At 42.6% G+C, this 25,715-nt stretch overlaps 1 protein-coding gene across 3 annotated transcripts in view; it reads left to right on the top strand.

Annotated features, from left to right (window-relative positions):
- The window catches only part of SGCD (sarcoglycan delta), a 300,479-nt gene that overhangs the window by 229,154 nt on the left and 45,610 nt on the right, over nt 1-25,715 (top strand). For all 3 annotated transcript variants that reach the window (XM_054287886.1, XM_054287885.1, XM_054287887.1), the window contains 3 exons: nt 1,895-1,996; nt 21,838-21,925; nt 24,131-24,250. In XM_054287886.1, coding sequence (XP_054143861.1) covers nt 1,895-1,996; nt 21,838-21,925; nt 24,131-24,250 — 310 coding nt within the window. The remainder of the gene's footprint in view (nt 1-1,894; nt 1,997-21,837; nt 21,926-24,130; nt 24,251-25,715) is intronic.

Below are 25,715 nucleotides of genomic sequence, written 5' to 3'. Positions count from 1 at the left end.
GGTGAAGGAGAGAAAGAGAAACACACAGGAGAAGAGCAGAGTGGGATTCTGGGTCTGTGTCGTTCCAACAGAACAGGGTTGTGAGTCATCGAAATTGCTGGTTTGCCATAGCTTCAGTGGTGGCTTGAAAAGTCCCTTTTTATCCCTAGGTCCACGTTCTGGAAAAGTATTGCCCCATTCAGCTGAGGAGGCAGCCCTGGAGGGGTCAGCACTGCATGTCCACGGAGCTGGTCCCTCTTGCAGCTGGCTGGGGCACACAGCAGCTTGCCTGACCTGCAACTTTCCTTATAAAACCAGAGAAGACACTGCTGTGTGAAAGCCCTCAGGGCTTGTAACCTTACTGAGATAATCTATTTTAGGGGAAAAAAAAAAAACTGTAGAGATTTTTTAGCAGCCCAGACCGTGTGAGGGTCTGTAGATAGCTGTAATAATTCCTGCTCGCTCAAATCGCAAAGCACACTGCTATCAAAATTTAATCTGGGCTTTTTGGTGAATAATCATATTTCACTCATTTTCCTCCATACTGCTGCTTGAGATAAATGAACCCCTTCTGTGCCACCACCAACCCAGAATTCATAGGCCAATATTTTACACCCGGGGCCAACAAATGTGGGGAGTGGTATTTTATGACCCATCTCAGTAGCATTTCCAGCATCTGTCTCTCAAATTCGCTCATAGCCTTGAGTCCAAAATGAGATGACAGCGGTCTCTTTATCAACCAGCATCACCTTTGGTCATGAGACACCAGGGTCTGGCAAGAGCAGTCTTAACTTGGCAGGGAACTACCTGGGGATGGCATTTCTTGGAACAGGAGAACCCCTGGCCGGTGACCAGTGCTGCTGCTGAGCCGTGCGAGGTCGCTGATTTTCATCCCTCCACGTTCAGGCCTTTGGCAGCAGTTCATGGAAATCTGTCTGGGTTAGATCTCCTCTCTCTTGGAGAGACTCTGATTCCTCATCTGGGGCTGGAGGTGCTCTCACAGTGGGAGGAAGAGGAAGCAGACAGGTGGGGTTTCATTTTTGTGGATTGGGAAGCATGCTAGATGTATATCCAAATACACGTGGTTTTCCTGGATTTTCCTGGTCTCCTCTTATGATCTTCTTTTGCCTTCTACCCAAGTATTCCCCTTTCCTACAAAATCCCCAAAACAGCTGTGGGTTAGGCATGGAGGTGCTAGTTTTACTTTTACTTAATCCTGGTGATTTCAGTCAGTTTTTTGCTAAAAGGTATTCTTCAAACCATCTTTTTCTCAGAACAAAACAGTTTATCTCAGTCCTTGCAAACTTTGACAATCACCCTGAATCTTGAAAATAATACCTTACATTTGATGTGGTTTTGATTATAAATGTACCTGTGCAATTTCCTACTCACACTGCTTCTTGCACACCCTTCCTAAGCACTTACAGCCTAAGTGAAGCTAAATCCCTCATCTTAATAAAAATTAGAACTTTCATGTGTCAGAGGTGAAATATATTTTGGTACAGTTCTCTGTTTGAGTGTATCTGTACAGATATTAATCAGACATTCTTTACAGGGATTTGCTCTGAATGAGCAGGTATATTATTATATTATAAAGGCAGGCAGTTAATATTACAGTGAATAGTTTCCTGTTAACACAGAGCATCACTGCCTCTCTGTGAGTAGAGAATGACTTAGCTCAAAGGAACATCTTTCATCTGTGTAAATGGTTTACTGGGGGGCATTGCAGATAGTTCTGAATAGAATTTTTTTTCTCCACAGAAACTGAGCTACAAGCATAACACAAGTAATTGCATTCTCTAGTGCCTCCCAGTGCTATACATGTTATCTTCAATGGGAAAAATCAGCTATTGGCAGCCTGGTGAATTTAGTAATTGTAACTAATAGGGTTGTTTCTTTTTTGCCTGTCTTTCAGGATGGAATGGGGAACCTGAGGATCACAGAAAAGGGTCTGAAGCTTGAAGGAGATTCAGAATTCTTGAAACCTCTCTACGCCAAAGAAATCCGATCAAGACCAGTAAGTTTTTGGGAAAGGAATAAGTTTGTTTCTGTAGCCCTTACAGAAAGAAACCATGAAGGGGCAGCGTGATATGGCTACTGGATAAATTGCTTTGGCCATTGGCCTCTCTATACAGGTGCAGTTTGGGGAGTGAGGCTTTGAGGGCTTCATCCAGACACTGCATCCTTTGGGCAGTTCCACAGTTGACACCCATGGCTCTGGTTTGTGTAATCCACAGTTAAAACTCTTCAGGACCTCTGAAGTTTCACACTGTCTTTGCTTTCTTTTGAGGTAGATCCTAAACCACTCTAAACTGGAGGAGCTGTTCTTTCTGAGGCAGAGGGATGGCTGGCCGCTCTGAAATCAGCTCACTTTTAACCAGTTACAGCTTACCTGGATAGCAGAGGGATGGCTGGCAGCTCTGAAATCAGCTCACCTTTAACAGTTACAGCTTACCTGGATAGCAGAGAGGTGCTGCCTTGGCACAAGGGCCCGATCTGATGTTCATTAGCACATTGAACCCATATTATGTCCTCAATCCTATTTCATGTTGGTTTAAAAATATCTGTAGTTAAAATTCAATGCTGCTAGGAGTGACTGCTTGACAAAAGTGGCAAGAATGTTAACTACTGGAAATGAGAAAGAACCCAAGTGTGATTGAAATAACATTTTCATAGCAGCACTTTGTTGGCTGTTGGTGACTTTTGGTCTTTCTAATGCAATCCTGTATGTCCTGAGCAGCTTTAAAATAACTGAAACAATTACAGAGTTTCCAGGATCTGTGTCAGAAGATATCATCTGTCTTGTTTCCTGATCTAAAGTGTTAATTTGAGTCAGATACCAACCTTCCCTTTTGATAACAACGGCAGATAGCTAATTAAATAAACTTAACATCCTTTTATCTTAGCATTTCAGTGCTCTTGTAGAAATTGGAACTTGGAGCATAATTAACAAAACAGCCAATACCATACCCCATTTAATTATTGAAGGTTGTAACCTCTGTAAGATGGCTAGGAATTCATTTGAACAAGCATAATCATTCAGGAAGAAAACTTAATAAGAAAACCTTCATATCTATAAATGCTTTCAGCCCTGAATTAAAACAGAACCTGTAAAACCTTCCATGTCATTCACCTTTTAATATAAAATATGTGGGAACCAGGTGCAGCAGTTGGTTTGATAAATAGGCTGACAAATCACTACCTACATTTCTTTTTCTCTACTTACATTAATGAAAATAACATTTGATTGCTAAGAGAAGTGAGAACTACTTCTTGCTACTGGGGAGTTTACTGTTTTCATATTATCATATTGATCTACATTTTAATACATCAGGGGGTACAAAAGGTGTCCCTTTCCTGAGGCTGTGGGAGTAATTTCCACACACCATTGACAGATTACTGAGTGCCAGGAACAAGAAATGTAAGGTGGGGCCTGTGTGTGTTCCTTGCTTTATCCCCCAGCCAGGGTTATTTTTGCTGTTAGCTGGAGGAGGGTGTAGCTGCCAGCCAGAAGCTCTGATCTGCAGGCTGGGGAGCTGCAGCATCCCTTGCCCTCAGCAGATGAGTCCTGCAAACTGTGTCAACCACATACTTACACAGACCATGCACATTGTTCCTCTGACTTCTGCAATAAACTGGAATAGCCTCTGCTGGATTTTAGGTTGCTTGTGGTAAACCTGGAATTATTTTTGGGCGGGGGGCAACAGCAGAGATCTTGGTGCATTCAGACAACTTCTGCTTTCCTGTGCTGTGTGTGAATTTGGCTTCTTGAAAGGGAATGAAAGGATTCAGTCAACCAAAGGTTTATAGTTACAGAATATTTGAAAATATTGTTAAATAATCAACACTCAATCTTTTTAAAGAGCAGTAGTATGATCCAGTGTTGTCTTGGAGGGAAGCGTGGTAGCAGTTCCTGAACCTGATGAATATTGTTAAAATGAGGTGCCAAACTCAGAGCTCAGTAACAGATGAACATCCATACTAATGCTAGAGTGAACTTCTCTGGGTTTTCAGGAGTGCATAATGCAGCTTTAAATATGTGAAGAGTAACAGAAACAAATATGACAAATAACAGAGTAAAGAGCATCCCAGAAATAATCTGACATCTACAATTTTTCATATGCTTAATTAAACAACCTAAGAGTTGTGTACAGTAATAAATAATGGTTTCATATGAACTCCAAAGACTTTTAAATGCTGGTTATTTATAGAATAATTAATTTATTTTTCTTTATAAACTCAAAATTTAACTTCAGTATTGTTCTGTGTAGTGGGTGAAGGAGCATTGCTACTGCCTGGAAAGGGCAGGGAAAAATCACTTTTCCTGTAAGTGGCTGCAGTTCCATGAGCTCTATGCCCTGGGTTTTCCCACTCTTGTGTCTCTGTGGTGCTGCAGAGCTGCACACAGAGCTGGGAAACCCCTGCCAAAATATTTCCAAAATGAGAATTGTGATTATTCTTGAAAGCCTGACTTTGTCACTGGTGCCTCTTCTCTGCTGCATCTCTTGAATCCCAGGAAGTTGGTAATTAAAATTACACACAGACTTGCATTCCTAGGAGCTTTGCCTTCTGTTTTAATGATAGTTTTGGATTTCCACTTAAAAGTGGATTTCTTTTTCAAATTGATTTGGCTGGAAGAGAAGATCAAGGATTAGACAGGAGGAAAAGCCCTCCAATGTCATCCCTAGGGACTGCTGGGTGGGCAGCTCTGAGCTTCTGTGCCTTAAGGAGCCCTGCTGGGTCCTGCTCCCTTCGTCACCTGAACAGGCAGAGGAGCTGCACTGAGATGTGCTTCTCATCCCAGCTTAAAATTCCAGATTTTAGCAGAAGGATTGGATCGATGTGGTTTGGACCCAGGCAGAGAAATCACTGACATGACCTGACTTCTTAAACCTGCTGCCGTCCAGTTTGTCTCTGCATCTGACACCCCCAAGATTTGCTTTATTTTTCCCTCACCCACTCAAGAGTGACCCCCCAAATTCTTTCTGGTTTTATAGAGAGAAGAGGATCTCTGTTCCTGCTGTTTTCCATCCTAGTCCTGCCTCAGTAGTACTGGATTTTTCTTATGGGTTGGGAACCTGTTTTCAGGCATCAGAGCTTGCAAAAAAATGTAACCTTGCAATTTTACAATCCTAAAGTTTATCTGGAGGTTAATGAGTGGGTGGTAGGAGTGTTTGCACCTTTGTAGCCTTCTTTTTAAAGAAAAGAGATGGATGTGTTCCCTTTTCCCAGAGTGTTCAGAGCATCCTGAACTCCCAGCTGAACATATTGCACACTGAGCAGTGTTTTTGCCTTGCATGGAACATGAGCATCTTGCTGCCTTTAATTAAGAAGATAGCTGGACCATGAAGTATTGCCTGTGTAAATAAAAGTGATTTGTACTTAGTCAAGGAGCTACATTAGGAATTCTCACATTTCTTTACTTGCAGATAAATTATGAAGATTATTAAAAATTGGAAGGGTCATCTATAAACCCATCTGTAGCTCAGCTGCACTGTCACTCTCAAAATGTAGCTGTCTTTCTAACTGTTGTAATTTATTGTGGACTATCGTGTGAACCATCTGCTTGCTTATAAATCAGACCAACTTTGACTGAAAGTTGTACCCAGCAGTAGAAATCGTTAATTTTATGTCCTGGAAAGTAGTGGCAACAGTTTAGGGGACTTCAGTCTTCATTGCCTTAAATGGAATAGAAATTTAAAACTGGAAATTTTCCTGCCTGTGTTGAGATGAGCTGCTAAGAAGCAAGTTGTTTGCAATTTAGAATTAGTCCACATTTAGCTTGCTTAGTGCACTTGGGGTGTTTGGAAGCCTGGCACATCCAGGTCTGTAAGGAACCTGAAAGGGGCAAGACCCAGAAGAAGCTGTGTGCATTTTCCATCCAGATAACAACAGAAATAAAATCCTGTGCTGCGATTACACAGGAAAATCCAGTGAATTACTTCTCCCAGGAGCTGTCTGACAACCAATGAGATGATAATCTCAGTTTCAGGAAGCAGAGAAAAACATTGCCATGACAGGATTAGGATGGGTTTGCCCTTTCAGTGTTCGTTCCAAGCGCATAGATAGGAAAGAAAAATAAACTCAGTTTGCAAATGTTTACACCTGGGCTTTATTTTTCTTACTCTGAACACTTTTAAAGAGAAGAATATGGATTTGCCTGAGAACTTTGACTTTGCTTCAGTAAAAAGCACTTGACCTCCTTTAAGCTTTCTTTCAGACTCTCCTATTGATGGGTCTGGGAACAGAGAATTAAATGTGGGCACCAAAATTTCTACCTGGGAGAGCTCCAAGCTATGCTGTTGCACAGGTGTAAGGGATGGCAGAATTCTCTGAACAGATTTTGAGGAGATTTTCAAGTCCTTTAGTGTATGTAGCTAGTTTCATGTTGAAGGTTTGCTTCTGGTTATTTTTAATCAGCTAAAAAATTAGTTAAAAAGAAAAACCCGATACATCAAAGAAAAAAGAGGCAAAGGACTGTGTCCTTTTGTTATTTCCCTTTTTTGGGGGATGTTAGAGGTCCCTGTCCCACTCAGTGTGGCAGGGAGTGACTCAGAGCACCCTGCTTGCTCAGACTGTTGGAGCAAACCTGCCCTCATTTGAAGCCATGGAAAACAAGTGGTGACTCCAGTGGAAGGAGGGCTGGGCTGTCACTGACACTTGGCTGGGGTCCTGCAGGGGCATCTGTTTGGCCTGAAAAACTCCCAGTTGTGAATTAGGGCTGATAACTGCTATTCCCTTTACTGGTGTTTAGTAAGTTCTTATCAGAGTAAAAGCTAGACCAGCAAGTGCCTAAAATATGTTTCTCTGTCCTTTGCATTCTCCCCAGCCAGTATTTGAATGATAAAAATTTTAAGGGAAGCTTTTAGGGTGATAAATAATTATTTTGCCAATGTACTCATCTCACTATGTTCCGTGCTGGAATAAGAGTGCTGTAATTTAAAAGCACTTCTGTAATGGCTGTATTCTTTGGTGTTATTTGCTCTGCAGGTCTACCTGCCTCCAAGCTAAAAATACTGACTGCAAAACAATAAACCATGTATTTGGATTAAACAGTGACATGTGCCCACAGTGGGGCATACCTGCCATGTAGCCATAAATACATATTTATAAGCAATATAACATACTAATTTGGATAAAAAGAGAATGCAGATGGCAAGATAATTGCAACTTTTTATGAGGCTCAAACTGTGTAGTAGAAATGTAGCTTTTAGATAGATAGCATGAAAGAAGGTTGCAATTTTTTGAGGAAGAAGACAAAATAATTCCTTTTCTTCCTTTGTCAAAGTTCACAGAGGAATAAAAGGACATTGATTTAGTTCCTGGTGGTTTGCTCTAGCAAAGTGCTGAAGGGTTTCAGCGTGTGGAAATGAGGAAGTGCAGTTTGTGCCACCACGCTGCCATCACTCAGCTGTCCCTGCCTGCTGCCACCAGCCCTGCACCCCTGCTCCTTGGGGACTGGGCCTTCAAAGAGAGGAATCCTCTTTGCAGAACGTGGTACATCCCAGCCTGTGAGAGCTCCTGCCGGCTCTGGAGGTGCTGATCTCCTGGCATTGCCTCTGGGGAAGTTCATCTCCCACTGTAGCTCCAGGTAGAAAATTCTCCCACCACCCAAGATCAGCTTCTGCAGCACCTCCTCTTCACAACCTGGTGCCCTTTGGCTGAGCTTTGGTTCAGAAGATGAGCCAAAAAGAAATGAACAAAAGATGAACAAAAGAACAGATGAACAAAAAGAAGAAGGTTGCTGTGGATGGCACAGCCAAGCTCCTTGCAGCCGTGCCTGTCCTGTGCTCCCTGCAGGGTTTGTTAACCATTCATGGTGGCACCACTGGGTTACATTCCAGTGTTCTCTGGCTGCAGGTGTCTCTCAGCTGGGTCTTTCTTGCCCCACAGAGGTCAGCAGAGAGGAGAGCTGGCACTCAGCAGGGGATGCAGTGAAAGAACAAGTTGCAAAAAGCATCATTTTGGCAGAAATGCCCTCACCTGATGTGCAGATATTTCTGCCATCACCATCCAAAGCAGATTTGAGTCTGGACAGCAGGAGGCTGTGAGTGCCCAGTGGGATTTATAAAACTGATATTCTCTCCAATAATAAATTTTATTCTGAAGCAATGAAATCCAGAGAGCCTACTTGAGTCTGAACCTTGGCTGCCCCGGCGCTCTGGGGGCAGTTAGTGGCTCTGTGATATTTCCAGTGTGCTGGAGAGGTGAAAGTTAAGTAAATTTTACAGCAACTATGAAAATATTTCCCTTTACCTTCATAGTAAAATTGGTGAGAAGTCTTCAGCTTTGAATTTTGCAGGGAATTTTGTAGGCTGGCTGTGACAAACAGCATCAGGATTAAATCCTGCTATGCCTGTTCCTGGTTGTTTCTGTAAGGATCTGGTGTTGTGTGCCCCACATTGAGAGCACAACAGGGAACTGAAGTATCCCACCAGCTGCCAAATCAGAGCATCCCAAAGATGTGCAGGAAAGGAAGCTCTGATGTAAACAAACTTTCAGAAATAACTCCACAAGTTGCATTTCAAAGCAAAATCTCGTGGAGACTGCCTATGGCATTTTAAAGGGGATTTCATTCGATCTTGCTAACTTGTCATAAGATCTCCTAAATGGGAGGGTAATGGCTCATAACATTTGTAAGCTTTTTAATTTCATGCAATATGAGCAGTGTAATCAACACCTACTAAAGCCAATCAGCTGTGCCCAGTGGGTTACCTACCTCAGCTTTTGTCTGTATTTGCATTTTGGGTACACCTCTGAACTAACCCTTGGAACCAGGGGCTTGTGGTTCCCTACCCTGCCATCAGTGGAGGGTTTGTGTCCAGAAAATGTGATGTGATCATTGCAGAAGCATCTGACCCCATAAGGTGCATAAGCATTTTATACTGAGTGTTTTTCACCTTCTTGTGAGGGAGTTTAGAGTTGATGTGGACAAGTTAACAGCTGTGGAGTTAAACACAGGAGGATGAAGGAGACAGAGATTTTCCCAGATGATCTGTCAATGTATTTTGCTTTTTCCCTTTGACAAGTAAATTTCTCTCTTGAGCTGCTTGCGTGAGGGGAGAGAAACTGTTCAGATCATGAGTTTGTTTTGCTGCTCTGGTCCCATTCCCACCTCCTCTTCATTCTAAACTTCTGCAGCTGGACCCTGTGGCAGCAAAAATGAGTGGTGGGCATCCCAGCTCCAAGTGAGCTCTGTGGGCTCTCAGCTTTTGCACTGAATTTCTGCCACAATCCCAGAAATTGTTTCTGTTTCAGCTGTGAAAAGGAGGACAGTGGGGCACAGGGAACATGAGGAACTCTGGGGGCTGCATTTCTCTCTCTGAAGTGCAAAGGCTTTGCGTTTAAGGATTTACCATGTCTAGACATTGCTGCTGACAATCAGGATCCTGGCTGCTTTGTAGAGGCTGAAGTACAAAAACAACTTGTTAATACTAAAAATGAAAAAGAAATAAAACTTGATGCAGTATGGGAGAGGGAAGATAGAGGAAAATAGAAAATAGAAACACTGAAAGACAAATAGGAAGATCCAATTATAAAGAAAAATGATGTTTTTCTCATTTTCCAAGAAGCCTGAAGAGCAGAGCTTTGTATCTTCTTACCACAGGACAGCAAACACTTCTGCAGCTCTTCTGCTGATCAAAACTGTTTGGGCAGGAAAGTTCTGTATTTTGTAAGGCAGGAGTTGACAGACAAGCTGTGCTGTCATGAGGAAGTTCAGGCACACAGAACTGGTTTTACAGACAGCTCAGCTCCTGGGTTCTTTGATCTATGACAGGAAAGCAAAGTCAGATTTTCCAGGTTTTATTTACCAGTTACTATACCTCTTTGCTTTATTTCTAAATAACAGATGTGTTTGGAGAAGAAAGAATGCAGGTAAAAACAAGAATTACTTTAAATTTGCTCATTTTCTTTTAGGACAAATTTGCTGATGGTCTTGGGAAAACTAACTTGCTGCTCGAGAAATAAAAAGTACCATTTCTTTGGCTTTTAAGATCTTCCTGGTTAGAACATGTTTCCTGTAAAAGCACATGCAGTAAAAACTTGTTCATGTTGGGGGGTGGTGAAAGAAAGCAGTTTCCATGGTGCCTCGTTTGTTTTTTTGGTTTTGTTGTTTCTTTTTTTCTTGATTTACTCCAGGTTTTCAGTATAAAATGTTACATGTGCATTGATTTCCTCCTGATGTGCTGTGATTCTGAGTCCCGTGGGATTTTAGGGCTGCTTCCAGCCTGGCCTTAAAATGTTCTGAGGCAGGTTGTATCAAGTACTAGCAGGAGTCTGCTCTTGTTTTCCCTCTGAAACAGAATAACCCATGGAACAAAAGGAAAACTTAAAGTGCTTCAGCTCCCAGTATTTCTTCCTTGTTCATCTATCAAGCACAACCATCCTTACATAAAACTGCGGGAGATTCCTCACTTTCAAGCCTTTATGTTTTCCATGGGTAGAGCTAAAGCCTCCTTGGCTTTTGGCTTTTCACCTCTGAGGTTCCCCAGTGCTGCTGTCATCCCACTTACCCCAGGAATATCCCTTCTAAGGACAGAGGCACATCCTCCTTTGGAGAACTCTTCTTTATGGTCTACTAGGGAAGGATTTTTTTTTAAGTTTGTTTCCAATTCAGCAGTGATTTGTAAATCACTGTTCATGAAAATGTTGAGGAAATGCCATGATTTTCACTGTATCTTAGTTGGGGCAGGTTACTTAGTTGGATTCTTGATTAGTAATCTAAACCTAGGCACTTAAAATTGCTTTTTTGATCTAGGCTTTTTATTTTCTCTTTCTTTCCAGCTGCAGCTTGATATTCTGCTTCTAGTTCTTTCTTCTTGAGCAAAATATTGTGTGATTCCAATGCTTCTCTCTTGATTTAGACAAGGGGCTGATTTGTGATGGGGCATCCAGTGAAGTGGTGAACATCTGAGTCCTGATTCTGTGCTAAAAAACCAGCAGCAGCTGCAGAAGCTGGAATGGGTGGTTGCTGATTTGGGGAGAAGCTTTGCTGTTCTCTGAATCATCCTTGTTGCTCTTCACGGAGCCTGGGAATTCTTCTTTTTGATGTGCCAGTGCAAACTGAGCCTTCTTGGATGTGATCTGACAGGATTGCAGCCCAGGGCTGCACAGCTGAAGAGTCAGATGTGGTTTTTTCCAAAGAGAAGCTTTGTAAGACATCAATATTTAAAATCAGAAAAACAAATAAACTGAAGGCAGTGGGTTGATTGAGGGGAAAAGAGAGGTCACTGTCTGACAGATCAGGCATTCCTCTCCAGAATGGATTTCAGTTTTTCATCCAAAAGCCTTTGTCTTTCTTTTGATTAGGGTGATTGGTAAAAGTGTGAACAATTCATTATTCTTCTTAAAATCCTGGTTTTTCTAGGTGTGTTTTGCAGGTTGGGAGTGGGCACATCTTTTCAAGACCTTAGAGCAGCTGGTGTTTCACTTTAGGCAGAATCACTGTTGTGTCCTACATGCAAGGGAAGCCAAATAATCCATAATCCAAACACACAAATTGCTGTGAGGGGTCAGGAGTACCTGCTCAGCTGAAGCTGATTCAGAGTCTTGGTGTCCATGGTTAGAAGGTAGTGAGTTGATAAGATGAGTTTCTTCTCCTGCTTTCCATGTTGGATGTTCAGAACCTGTGTCCTCCATCCCTCAGTCTTTAAATGAAATAAAGGCCACACAGGGCAGTGGCATGGATGATGTCACAGCTGGCTTGAGAAGCACCTTTGATTGCATGTCTGCTTCAAGTCATAATATTTTATCTGTATCCTGCTACCTTCTGAAAACCCCAGCTCCTCCTGCAAAGTGACTTTTGCTCTTTATTTTTTGAAGATTGCAACTGTTATTTATAAATTATGAGCCTTGATGTTGGTACCAGGTTGGGGGAGCAGGAGGCTTTTTGTTTCTCTCTGCAGCATTATCTGTGATGCAGCATGCTGGGAGGGGCAGCTTAGGTGAAGCAGAAGAAACAGGAGCACACAGGCAGGACCCTTCCTGTGCCCTTTGCTGTAGGAGCCACTGGCTGGGTGCCTTCACTGATCAGTTCTGTTCCTCCAGAGTTTGGGAAGGACTTCAGGAATAAAAACACCAGCAGAAAATACCTTTTCAAAGCAGGAGTTATCAGGCTGAGCCACACTGCTGATTGCCCAAAGAGTAATTGGGGTCCTTGGCTCTGATATTCCTCCCTGGGCTCTGTTTTCCCTTCACACATCCCATTCTCTTTGGCTGCTTTTGCCATTACTCACCATTTCCCCAGACAACTTTGCTGTCTTCTTCCAGGCACGGAGAAAGCATCTGCTGCTTTTTCTGCCAGCCTGACATCTCTTGAAATCCCTCTCCCCAGCTCCCCAGTGGAGCTGGTCAGGGATGTGTGTTCCTGTAGCACAGCAATACCCTGTGCTCTCTCCTCACCCCTGAGCAGATTCTCAGGAGTGTCTGTTGACTGGCAGCCACAAGATCCATCCAAATCCCAGCACAAGCATCCTGCTCCTGCACTTGTGCTGCTGATCACACCTGTGCTGCTGTGCTCTCTCTATGGGTACAGGTGTGCACTGTGGCAATGTTCAGCCTGATTTAGGATCTTCCCTTCAGACCAGCCTAATTCCACATCCCATCTGTATCTGTCATTTTACCTGTCCAAGTGCCCTCTCATCACAGTCTTGGATTTTCAGCCTCTCCAAAGCAGTGGAGTTTGCAGTTCTGCCCCTCTGAGACAGTTCCTGTCTGACATTAACACACACTCAAACTGCTCCAGCTCTGCAGCTCAGAGCTTGGCCCCTCTGTTTATCCTGGGGAGGAAGACTCTGGTTGTGCAGACCCACAGAGCATCCTTAAAGGCAGCTCTTGTTCATTTCAGCAGAGGAAACAAAGTGCCTGCACTTCAGCAATTCAAAACCAGTTTGTGCTGATGTTTCTGTGACCCCATAACCCTTTATCATAATTAAAGCAGATAAATCACTTCTGTATCAGAGGTAAACTCATAGGCCCAGCCTGCCTTTCCTGCCCTTCCCCTACAGGGTTAACTGAGCATATTCCTACAATAAATATTCCCACAACAAGGCCTAAATATGGTTTTCATCAATCATTTTATAGCTGCTTCCAACCTGTCACACCAGAGTAGGCGTTTACAGCAGCTCAGGAAAAAAAATGCAGAAAAACCACAAATAAAAGAATTGAAATAGAAAAGCTGAATTTTCCACCAGGAATGGTCAGATAATCTTTCTTTGTGTCTTGTGCAGTGGCAAGTGGACAGTCTTCAATGAATAAATAATTGCAGATCCAGGAAATGAGATTATTACTCCCATGAAGCAGTTGAAAAGGAGAGTTCCCTGTGCCCTTCAAACATATTTTCTGAAGCACAATCCTGAATTTACCTGTGGAGCACAGCAAACCTGAACAATGGGGCTCATAAATAAGAGCTTCTTAATTGTGACAGGAGCCCAGAAACTGAAACACTTTTATTGCAGGAACATGTCTGGGCTGCACCTTGTCATTTCACAGGCCAGATGCATGGGAGAGAACTCCAGTGGGTAATCACACAAGTGAGGATGGCTGCCTGCATCTTGCCTCCCAGCCCCTCACCATGCTGTAATATCGTTGCTTTTGCAGTGTAATTGCTTTCTCTGCAGGGCTCCTTCCTATTGATTCTGCTTGTGTGGATCTAAATGGTTTGCAGGTTGTAACTAGACTCAGGTTGGTCTGCACCTCCACTGCTCTGTGCTAGGCAGCTCACGTGGCACTTGTGAGAGACTTCAAAGCTGCCCAGATAGCATCACTGCCTGGCCTGCACCTATATATTTGATTGGGAGAGAGGGGTTGGATCAGATAAGTTCAGAACATCAATAAATACATGCATTTTGTTTGGTGACACTTGTTCAATTTGAGTCTTTTTCCCAGGAAGCAGCTTGTGTTGTGTCATTTTTTCGGCGCGCTGTGTAAATGCTCTGCATCTGCAACTGTCAAGGCTGGTGCCATCCCCTAGCAGCACCATCTGCTCGCTCAGAGAGTGCTTTTTGCACAGATAAAAAATGTGAGGTGTTACTCATAATTAGGCAAATCACATGCTGTGATCTGTGATTGATTTGGTTCCTGTTGCTGGTTACCTCGCATATGTCTGTGTGTCCATAAGTATTGTCTACATACCAGCATATGGATGCAGATGAATCACAAATCCTTTTTTCCTCAATCCAGACAGATGGAAATGTTTTCCCTTCTTCTTATTAGCAGCAGCTGAATTTCAGTCACACCAGGGGCCTCTGCTAGGAGCTTTGCTGTGTTTCGTGCTGCACACGCACCCGTAAGTTGGCATGGCCATTTATAATCTAATACAAGAAGCAAGCCATCCATGACATGCAGCAAAGGAAAGCTGTAATTTCAAAGCAGTGTTCAGAGGTATCCACCTTATTAGCCTTCCTGGAGAAAAATATCTGGATATATAACTTGGCATTACGCAGTGCAGTAACAGAATGCCTAAAAGGACGTGTGAGCATTGCAGAGCCCCAGTGTCTCTGCTGAATCTGATTTCTGGGAAATACTGCTGTGCTTTTCTTAGTAATAACAGTCTGTGCTCTTAAACATGTGTTCTGTAAACCTCACTGACTGAGATCTTAATTGTTTCTGGTTGTAGTATGGTCCAAGTAGTGTTGGTGGTAAGGGAAAGTAAGAAATTAGTAGTTCTGTATAATTTTGATAGTGTCTTCCAATATCTTTTATAGGTATTGAAGTATGATTTACTGGCAGTATTAAAAGATGTTTAAGGCCGGCAGTAGGGACACCAGAAAGGCCATAAAAATGAAAACACACGAACAGAGGTCTGCACGCTTGACTGGAGTAAGAGTTACAAGCAGTGGAGTAGCTGTAGAGTTGGATGATTTAGAATATTTTTAAGCCTCAGCAGAGCTCTCTTCTTTTCTCTCCCTCTCTCCTGTGCCTACCTACAGTGTGTTTACTTCAGCAGGAGATCTGTCACCACTGGACTCTGATCAGCCCAAGGCAGAAAATAGGATATAACTTAGCACAAATCCACAGTCCTGCTGCTCCACTACCTCCTTGCAGACAAGGATCAGATTGGAGCAGCAGCAGCTGCAGCCTGGCTTTTCTGCACAGGAATTCAAGGAAATTGAAATGCTTAGAGAATACGTGGTTGATTTTATGCTGGAGGGGCTGAGCAGTGTGCTGAGAACCCAGGTCTGCTGTTGACCTGTTTTAGAGCATTGGTTTGAGCCAAAAGGAGAATGCAAAGGAGGGCTGTTCCCCAGGGATGCTGAGTTAATCATCAGCACACATTTGATTGACTCTGGTGTGTGTCTTTTGGGTGAGCTCTCAGTGCAGGGAAGAGCTTGAAGCATTTTCAGAGTTAGTTGGTTGTTTCACAAGTTGTGCTGCTCTCTTCATTTCATTCCTCTGTCTTACCAGAGGGCTCCTGGAGCTGAGCTTGCTTCAATGCTTCAGATTATTTCCAAAGCCTGTAATGATCCCTTCAGTCCTACCTACAGAGGAAGTTTTGCGGATGTGCAGCAGCCTTCAGATGTTACAAACACCTGAGGTTTGTAAAGCACATCAAATGCTTGAAACCCAGATTTCCCACCCCTGTGGATACTGAATAGAACTCCAGCATGCACAGTTGCATTTTATTTTCATGTGTATGTCTGTTGGTTTCATCAAGTCACCTGTGGTTTTCCTTACATTATAACTCAGTGAAGTAAAGAAGAAAGAAGAACAGCAATGAAGTCAAGGCAGGTGTAATGCCTTGGAAATTTTTCAGTGTTGTTTTTTAATATCAGCAGACATGGTGTAATTTAATTTTCAGAAGAGTCTCAGCTGCAAAGTAGCTGATTAGGCATCTTGAAGAAGCAGCCAATCTCTCAAAACACTCTGTTCATGAGATTATTACAGGTATTCTTCTAAAGAGAGAAACCCCTAGATTGCCAGAAATAAATCACTTTGAAGGATCCAAACCCCTTTGGGTAGCCTTCCAGAAGCAGAACCCAGTCATTTAGATCTCACATCACAGACCTGCCTTCTCTGCACTTCAAAAAGAAGAGTCGAAGATAATTGCTTTAATGGAGCAGAAGGAAATTTATCTTTTGTTTCTATTGTTACTAAAATGAACTTCAAGAAGTGCCAGGAAAGAGAGGGGTTTGTGGCATTGGACATAAAGCTCAGACCTGCACTATCTGTGCCATTAGAATATGTCACACTGGGTGGGACCACAGGATTTTCTGAGCTTCTTGGTACTGTAAAACCAACCACATATCATTCTGTGAAGGTAACTGAACTTTGTTTGCATGGAAAATAGAACTTGAATTTTTTTTTTTTTTGTTTAAGCATTTGAGCTCTTGATAAAAAGTCAGAAATTGTATCACAGCACACCAAGCTCATGATGCTTCATTTATGTTTTTGAGTGTAGGTCAGGACTGTGCCAGCTTACATGACCTGGGCACATTCCACTTGTGATAAAGTTTCTTTCCTGGAAGAAGAAGATGCAAATTGCATTTTGTTACATCTCCACTGAACCTACTGCCTGCTTCCTAAAAATCACCATTTTCAGACACACATCTAGCACATACTGGGGCATTTTAAAGCGTTTGTTTTAATCTGTTTCTTACCAATTCTGTTCACAGTTTGCTTTCATTCTGCTGTGAAAAGCTTACACTGTCAAATCAGAAGTTTTACTAAGAAAGGGATTTAGTAACATGAACATTATGTTCAGCTGTTTGAAGGACAAAATCAAGATGAAAAGAGACTCAGTGATTACACAACAAAAAGTATGTTTAAATAATATTAAGGGCTATTTTCAATCTATCACCTAAGGATTTAGCTACATGCCTTAAATTTTTGTGCCAGGAAGCTTCTGGGGAAAATCCTATTCCTGCAGTGGGGATCTAGATCAGAAAAAGGAGGAAGAGCTTTTGACATAGAAGCAGTAATGGTTGGTTTGCAAGTTTAGCATGAAGTCTGGATTTTCTGCTGGTGTAGATGGAGGCCAGGCTGCTGTTCCAGGCAGGATCTTAGGGATGGGGTTCAGTAGATGCTCCCCATTTTTTTTCTTCACAGGCAAAGGTAGATGTTGTCCAATGCTCCCAGTTTGCTCTTCAGGAGGTGCATGGTGTCTGCGCAATGTTCTGTGAGCTCTGCTGAGGCTCCTGGTGGTGCCGATTCCCTGATCCTGCAGCATCACTCAGTTCTGGAGGGGTTTTACTCAATCTCCTCCTAACTCTCTATTTTAAGGGGGCAATTCTGAATTTTCCAGCATCAAACACTCTCCAAAGCAGTTTCTGTTCCCAAGGCAGGAGGAAGTGCACCCTTGGGGACAGGTCCTGGTTTTTTTGACTGTGCTCACAGTGTGTTCTGGAGACCTTTGTGGTTCAGAAACTCCAAACCTCAGTGAGATGTTCCTGGTGCTTCCCTTTGAAAGAGGAGCAAGTGGTTTGGGAGCATCCAGAACTGGGTCAGAAGGACTCATTTAAGCATGTCTGTGTCAAGTGACCAAAAATGACAGAGTAAGGGTCACCAGGTCAGCTTTCCTGATGGGTCAGGGGACATCCAGACACCTGCACTAATGAATGAGCTGCATAACATGGGATGTCCTCAGCAGTGCTCTGGGCCACCCAAATTACAGAAATTACAGAGGTGGGATGGCTTTGTGGCTTTTCATTAGAGGTTTGCCATTCTTAATGAAGAATATTTCAGGCACCCTAAAATTACTGCTGTGTCTCTCATTTATTGGGCAATGAATTCTTTCTGCTCCAAACTAGCAAAAAACTGAGGTGCAGCTCTGAGCTGTCCCTACCAGTGGAAAATGCAGTGCAGGAAAGTGTCACTGCTGTTATTGCTGTTATCACATTTAGCTGCTGGTTGGATTTGAAGAAAGGAATTTATTTATTTATTACCCACCCAGAACTTCCCCTTGGAACACCACTCAGGGGTGCAGGCAGGTGAGTGCTGCCTGTGGCTGTGGGCCAGAAGCAGGAGAGCTTTTGCTGGCTGCTTGCCTTACAGAAAACAAGATTCTGCCCTCTGACATTCCAGCTGAGCACAGAGCAGTGTTTGCTTCCTGTAATGTCACTGAGAGATGGGGTTGAGCAGGAAAATGGTGCTCTGAGTGACTTCTCCATAGACTGCTCCTTGCCAGCCTAGATTATGCTTTAAGATTTTATTTTTACCATTGTTTTGTCAAGCCTGCAGGAAATTCACCATTTCCATTATTTCCACAAGCTTCACTTGGCAGTTACTGTGTGAAGTCTGTGAATCCATAGGATCAGATCAAAGCTGTTCCTTTTGACCATCTGAACTACAAACACGCCAACTGTGAGGCATTATTTTTAAATTTCCTGTAAAAATTTAAAAGCATTTCTAAATATTTTTAATAATTCCCTAAAACAGTCTAAGGACATCTGTTAAAGTACTGAATTTCCCAGAAGACAGCAGTAGTTGGGATTGCTTCAGCTGCAAATTAAGGTTGTCAGTCAAAGGGCTTTTTCTGTTTCAGTCTTTGATCTGGGAGTTTTTAGCATCTCTTCCAAAGTGAGCCAAAGAAAGACAGCTAGTGAGCTGTTCTGGCTTGTTTTGCCATGTGTTTAACCTAGCAAACAGTCAGTTGATACCTTTTGTGAAGTTTTCTATATTTTACTGGATACCTCTGCTTGGTGAGGAACCAAGCTATGCAGTTTTGACATATTTTTGCACTTTTCATATTCCTTCTTCTGCAGCATGTGTCCAATGTTTTAATATATTGAGTAGCTGTGGCAAATGCTGTTGTGTGCCTGCAAACGTTTGAATTATTTTAAGGCACTGGCTCTGCTAATGAGCTGGAGTAAGAGCAGAATGATGTATTTACTCCCCAGGATTTCCTGCAGAGATGAATTGTAGGTTCATGGTGAGCTGAAAGGATATGACCAGCCCAAAGATTCTTTAAAAGATGTTCTTGTTTATTGCATGCTGATATTCCAACTCCAGCTCCATCAAGGGCTATGACAGTTTATGAAAATATTGCTTCTCTCCATAACTGTTTTATTGTGGTGCTGATGCCATACTGATCTAGATTTCCACCTGCTCATATGCATCAGAATACTTCATTTTGTGTCATGGTAACATGAAAGTGTAAGAGAAGGGGAAGGCTTTGTCTTTTCAGTTGTAAATCCTAACTGGATTTTAAAGCTTTCATTATTTTGTTCTGTGTGATTGAAAGAAGCTGGCATCATCACCAAGCTTGCAACAGAGGAAATTTTTTTTTTAATGTTCAGTGTTTAAAAGATGTCAATGTTATTTCCTTTGTAAACAGAAGATGATGGATAGAAAATCTGCCGAATTTTCAGCAAAAGGGAGTAATTTCTTCAGTTCTTTTTCATTCCTTAATGGAAAAAGAATTATGGAAATGAGAGCAGGCATTGCATTAAGTGCTTCCAATGTTCTTTCCCTGCAGACCAATAAAAACATAACTCCTCCATTAGGGAAATTTAGTTTTTTGAAGGCTGTGTGAATTTGAGTTCTGAATGAGTGAATGAGATGACTGTGCTGGAGTAAACATTTCCAGGTCTGATTATGTATTTTAAGCCTTTTCTAGATGGATACCAGCTCTTTCCTTGTCTTGTAGGTCTTCTTCAGAGCAACTCTTTCTGTGGCTTTTTACATTGGCTTATCTTGTAGTTCCTCTGTAGTGCAATCTCACATTACAAAGAGCAGTAACAGTTTTCAAAGTCATGGGAATTGAACTATTTTTCTTGCCTGACTGTGAACTAGAGTTCGTGGCTTTTTCAAAACACTCCAGCTGCTTCAAAACTCCATAAGCAAAATTCAAACAGTAAAAGTAAAAAAAAAAAAAAATATATACTTTTCTGTGCTTCCTATGGTGTGTACATACTTCTGTATGTAGTTATAGTCTCACCCATAACTGTACATTATGCAGATTGTAGCTGTCTACCTTTAAAAATACTCTTTATGTGTAAGTGGGAAATGGATATGCAGCAGTGAACTGCTGTTCCTGGGTGTGCTCAAATCAGGTCCCTGAGCAGGGGGGATCCAAGTGAAGCCATCTTTTCTTTCTCAGCTGTTAACCATTAAATAGTAATAAATAATCAGCGTTCATTTCTAGAAGTTCTAGAAGATAACAAAAATTAGAGAAGAGGAGAATCATTGCAAGTCATTAGAACTGATCCTTACTTATAAATTATCAATCATAATTCAGTTTTGTATACAATAATACTTAAGGTGTCAGACACATTGAAGAAGTATAAAAGGATGATTTGTCCTCATTTAGTGTAGGAGGGGACAGAGGCACCAAGAGCTTCTGAAACTTGTCCAAAATCTGGAAATGATTAAGTGAAATTCATTTTTTCATTATTATTTTTATTCAGTTGTAAATAGCCTGGATGTAGCCAAAATGTTCTAGTTATAATTGATCAAACAAACCCCATTCTACTCTTTATTGTTGAAGGGTTGCCCATGGGAACATGCTGCAAAAGCAGTGAAGGCAGCAAATGTAATTACGGTGAATATTTGGTCATGTGAGGCTGGTTTTATTTTAGTTTTTTGAGGTTTATTTTCTGAACACACTGCTGGGAATTGTTTGTTCATCACTAGAGTGTTCCCTGAAGGCCCAGTCCACTACAGGACTCCCAGGAATAATTTCTGTGTTCCTATTATATTTTATATGCAGACAACTTAATCCTTCTGCCACGATCCAGAAAAAAATGGCATCTATGAAAATATTGTGTTCATTACAAATCCAGGAGGCAAGGAAAACATGCCTGACCCACAGGATTCTCTGTCCCCACCCTGATTATTCATTCCTAATGGAAAAAGTTTGAAATGCTGGAAAAAACACATTGGGCATAAAAATTTTCAACTTCTTGCTGATTTTAAGTTGAAAATTTTTCAACTTCTTGCTATTTTATCTCCTCTGTGTCTCAGTCAATTGATGAATCTGATCAGCTGCGTGCTTTAGGTGTTACGAAGGGATGCTGGTAGTGAATCTCCACCTCTCTCATGGGATTTGTGGCTGATTTGATTTGGGGTCAGCCCGTGCTGGTGCTGTGGGTGGCTGGTAGCCCCTGAGGAGCCAGCTGTGCCCAGCTGTGCCCAGCTGTGCAGGCTGGGGCTGCCTGTGGAGAACACGAGTTCCCGGGTGCCTGGGCTGTGTTTGCACACAGGAGCAGCCAGATGGTTGGAGCTGTGGGTTTGCTTTGGCTTCACTCTCAGCAGAAGTACCTGAGATGGATGTTGCCAGGTCGCTGCGTGGCTCCTGTGTGCTGCCAGCTGCTCTGGCTCTTCTCTCTGAGGTGTGTTTAAAGCATTACAATGAGAAATTGGTGGAACTCTCTGTGGTCGAGTGGGAGTGGGGAAGAGTTTGTGGCTTGTGTTCTGCAGACCTGGTGGGATGGGTCTGGTCACAGGCTGGAATCCCAGCCCACAGTGTGGTGGGGGAATGTCCCAGGTGCTTCACAAGTGCTTTGAGGTCTAAGGCACTCTCCACATGTAAATCACATTTTCTCCTCCCCAGCCCTTGGGCACGGCTCGCTCACGTGGTGGGCACACATTGTCACCCACTGGAGTCATCAGAAGCTGTAATTTTGCAGATTTACCTCTGAAATACACTGCTGCAGTCCACCACCCTCCTGAAACACCTTTGGGAAGCTTAGCTCAGGTCCCATATCACCTTTTAAAATTACAGGGTGGTTGGTAGAGTCAATCATCCCTAAAGCAAGGCACTGCCTGGGCCAGACAGAGCTGTGGTGACCACTCTGGGCTTATCCTGGAGGAGTTCCTGCAGGGTGGATGCACCCCAGGCTCAGTGCTGGGCACAGCTCCAGCTGCCTCACCAGGCTGCCACCCCCATCTCACACCCTTGGTCTCGTGGTCTTGTTCCAGGGCAACCCCCTGTACTTCCAGTCCGCCAGGAACGTGACCGTGAACATCCTCAACGAGAACACGAAGGTCCTCACTCGCCTTGTAACAGGTAAGGAGGGGGAAAGGCTGCTTGGAGAGGTGAAAATGGTGTTTGGGGATGCTCTGCTGGCTTCAGCACACAGAGGGGAGCCTCGGTGTCTTGTGGAGTAGAAATGAAAACTTCGCTGCACTCTGTAGAAACAAAGGCAGGGACAGGAAAGCTGTGCTGGGGAGGCACCTGGCTGGGGCTATCTGACAACAAAACAAACCATCATTTTCATCTGAAAGCCAGCCCAGAGTTAGAAATGTTTGCTGTATGACATCAGGGTCAAGAAGAACATACGCCAGGCTGACATTTCTGTTCTAACAAGAACAGGTTTTTCTGAAGACATTTATAACTTGCCTGAAATCTTGGGAACTCTGGAGCCCAACTGTGGCAACAGTTTGCAATTTAAAGTCCTCCTGCTGATAAAGAACTCCCTTTGCACCCAAACAAGAGTATGTTGGGTGGGGAAATGGGTGTTTTTTAAATCCCCAGTGCGCAGCAGCCTTAGAATGAATGAATAAATAAATAATTTGGGTTGAAATAGTCTAATGCATTATGTAAAGAATATGGCACTGTATATGTGATATAAAATGTATATTTGATATGGGACAGAGATATATTTACTGAGATTTATGGATAGACTGTGAGAAGTATTGGTGTGTGGCAAGGGCAGTAATCCATAAACATGTTTCTAAGTTGAGACTGGGTTGCTTGGTTTGCTTATATAACATCTTGGCCTTTAGTCACAGTACTAAATAATTAAATATGCAGCTTCAGTGAGCAATTATTTAGGCAGCATGTGTGAAACTTGCCTGGAGGAAGGAAATAAATTCGACCCCAGGCTCCCTGATTCTCACATTCAGAATGAAGATCTTCAGTTTGTTGGTTCTTCATGTTGTTTCAAGAGGGTGTTTGGTTCCCTTAAGCACCACTGTGTCACGAGAGTTTGGGACTCAGTGATACCTCCCAGTGTGGTGCTCTGGCTATTGAGCTTTTTATGCATTCAGCACCAGCTTTGGTTTCACAGTGGAGCAAAGATGTGGTCCCATGTTGTGCCTACTGCAAGGATGAGTGGGAAGGTGGTTAATTAGCAAGACACAAATCAGATTTTTACTGCATTTTCTCAGTGTGGCTGCACGAGTTTTTAAGTATTTCCAGGGATCTCAGCATAGCCTTGCTTGTGTGAAGTGCAAACCACATGCATGATTCTGTGTGTCCAGGTGCCAGCACAGGTTATCTGTAGGTAGGGTAGGGATGGAGTTTTTAAGAAAATACTGGCTTTCAAGTGTTAATTTTCTTGTCTTTTGACAAATGAGACTGGTCCTGAAGACGGCCATAATGAATGCAAAGTCCAATCACCTGCAGTGTGCAGGATGATATTCCAGGAGGGCTGTGGCTTGGTTGGAGTTGGGAGTGGTGAGTTGTCCAAAGTCTGACTGGGTCAGTAACCCAGGGCAGCCTCTTTGTAACTCTTGGCAGCCTTTGAGCCACAAACCTGCGCAGAATGGCTCTCAGGCAGCTGATGTTTATCAGCCCCCACAAGAAAACGAATTGCCAGAGGCTTTCCAGCACTGTAGGGCACAGCAGCCTGCAGGAAAAGCAGCAGAATTGAAATAAGATCTTCAAAGGAAAGTTTTGCTTGTCTACAAACTTTCTGCACTTTGAGAGGATGCCATTTTTTCCTGGCCTGCACATGATTGAAGGAGTCTAAAATAAAACATTTGCTCCTGTCCTGGTGTTTGTCTTTTTTTTTTTTTTTTTTTTTTTTTAATTGGGCTGTGCATGCCACTGATAGAATTTTAATCCATATGTGTTTAAAAGCTAGAAAACCAGGAATCTTTTACACAGCAGCATCAGTCCAAGCAAAATGGGCCCAGGAGCTCTTGATGCCTCTTACACCTGCAGCAATACTCTCAAAGCATGGCTGGATTTGTTCATTGCTGTTTCACAGATGAGTCTGTCTTTTTGTAAAAATATCCCAGCTATCCCGAGTTCAATGGTGATTTTATGGCACACATAAGCATTAGAAAAGCATAAGTAGAAATAGTTGAGCAGTTGTTACTTGGGTAGAAAACTGCCCTTTCCTAATAAGATCTAAAAAGCCTCTCTGTTTGGTGTCTCTGATGCAATTTGTTGAGCTAGTATTACTCAGCAAATGGGTTTATTGAATGTATGAAGATACTGTGATTTTCTTACACTTTTCCCTAAAGTAAAGCTTCTTCCCCCTAGGTCCCCAAGCAGTGGAAGCACACAGCCAAAAATTTGAGGTGAAAACCCTCTCTGGAAAATTGCTGTTTTCTGCAGATGACAACGAAGTGGTGGTTGGAGCAGAGAGATTGAGAGTTCTAGGTAAGAGATTGTTCATTAAGCCACAATTTTAATATGCACCTCTTCAAATCTGAGTAAAGTTTTGCCTGACTTTCCTTCCTACTTGCTGAAAACTTCTTTTGCAGATAAAACCTTGTGCTGTCTTTATGGCTTTGAATCTTCTCCAAGCAGATGAAGGCCAGGAGTTTCTGTGTGAGGGCTTTCTTAACCTGCACCATTTGTTCTTTCCCCTCCATTAAAAACTCCCCTGGAAGTGGTTTGTCTGGCTGAGTGAAATAGCTTTAAAACCAGTTTTGGAACCTGCACAACTTTTATATCTTGGATCTGGGGTGGAGGACAGTGAGGGGCTGCCCCAGGGATGTGCCCATGTCTGCAGTCACTGTGCAAAGGGAACCTCAGGGTTCAAGGTTTGGTGCCAGCAATGTCACCAGCTCCTCCTTCATTCTGAAACAAACCAGGAGGATCTGCCTCCCCAGCTGGGCTGCCTGCCAGGATTTATTCCTAATAAAGTAGGAATAAATGGTATTTCCTAATGAAAACTGGGAAACACTCTGGGTTTGGTATGTAGGGGTTCTTTCTTGTTTATTTGGATTTTTTTTTTGTCATTAATTGGAGAAACAAAACAGTTGTGGCAATTGGAAATATTGAAACTTATTTGATAGCTATATAAAATTAACTGTCTGGAAGTTGAATTTTTTGTGCTCCCCAGTTCAAGCCATGCTCTTTGGTTAGTCTGGGATTTGGTCAGGGATGTTTTCACACAGGACCAGAGTGGGTAGCTCAGTGTTGTTCAGTCACACAGCAGTGCTGCTGGTCTCTGTGGAGGCACCAATATCTGTTAAATAGTGACTTGTTTTAGATGCATCTTTTCATTACAAACTGTTCCTTACTTCTCTTGTAAAAACAGCTCAATAAGGAGCTTGGAATTATATATAGATGTAGATAGTATTTTTATTATTATTTTTATTATAATTGCTAGCTATTTAATAGATTATTATGTATCATATAAATGGGACTTGGTATCCAAGCCTTAACATTTTTTGCTGCCTGATGTCCTGCTGTTCTGGATGGCTCCTGTTTGTGGGCAGGGTGGGTGGAGCTGGCTGCACATCACTGTTGTTACACACTGGACTGGTTCAGTCACCAGCTATAAAAGGTTAGGTGGGCTTCACAGAATAAATGTTGAACTTCACAAAATTCAGAGTATCTTTGTTGGCTTAGAACTTTGAAGAGACCCATTCAAAATTCTTGTGGTGTTCCAGAGCTGGGGACATTTGTAACAATCCATGTTCTCCAACAAAGCTCCCTTCACACTGCACCTTTCAGAGCTAGTTCTTGCAGGGTAGATGAAGTCAGGAAGCAACAGTTTTTAAGTGTTTTCTTGGAGGCCTTAAAAGAGATTTACATTGTTGATTTTAAAAAAATTACAGAACCTTCTTACAAGCTGCAATTACTCCTTTTTCAGATTACATACTTTAAAAAAATT

The sequence above is a fragment of the Melozone crissalis genome, unplaced genomic scaffold, assembly GCF_028551555.1.
Source record: "Melozone crissalis strain CALT ecotype California unplaced genomic scaffold, PUWL_Pcris_2 ptg000061l_1, whole genome shotgun sequence".
NCBI lineage: Eukaryota > Metazoa > Chordata > Aves > Passeriformes > Passerellidae > Melozone > Melozone crissalis.
This window is presented reverse-complemented; position numbering and strand designations above follow the sequence as displayed.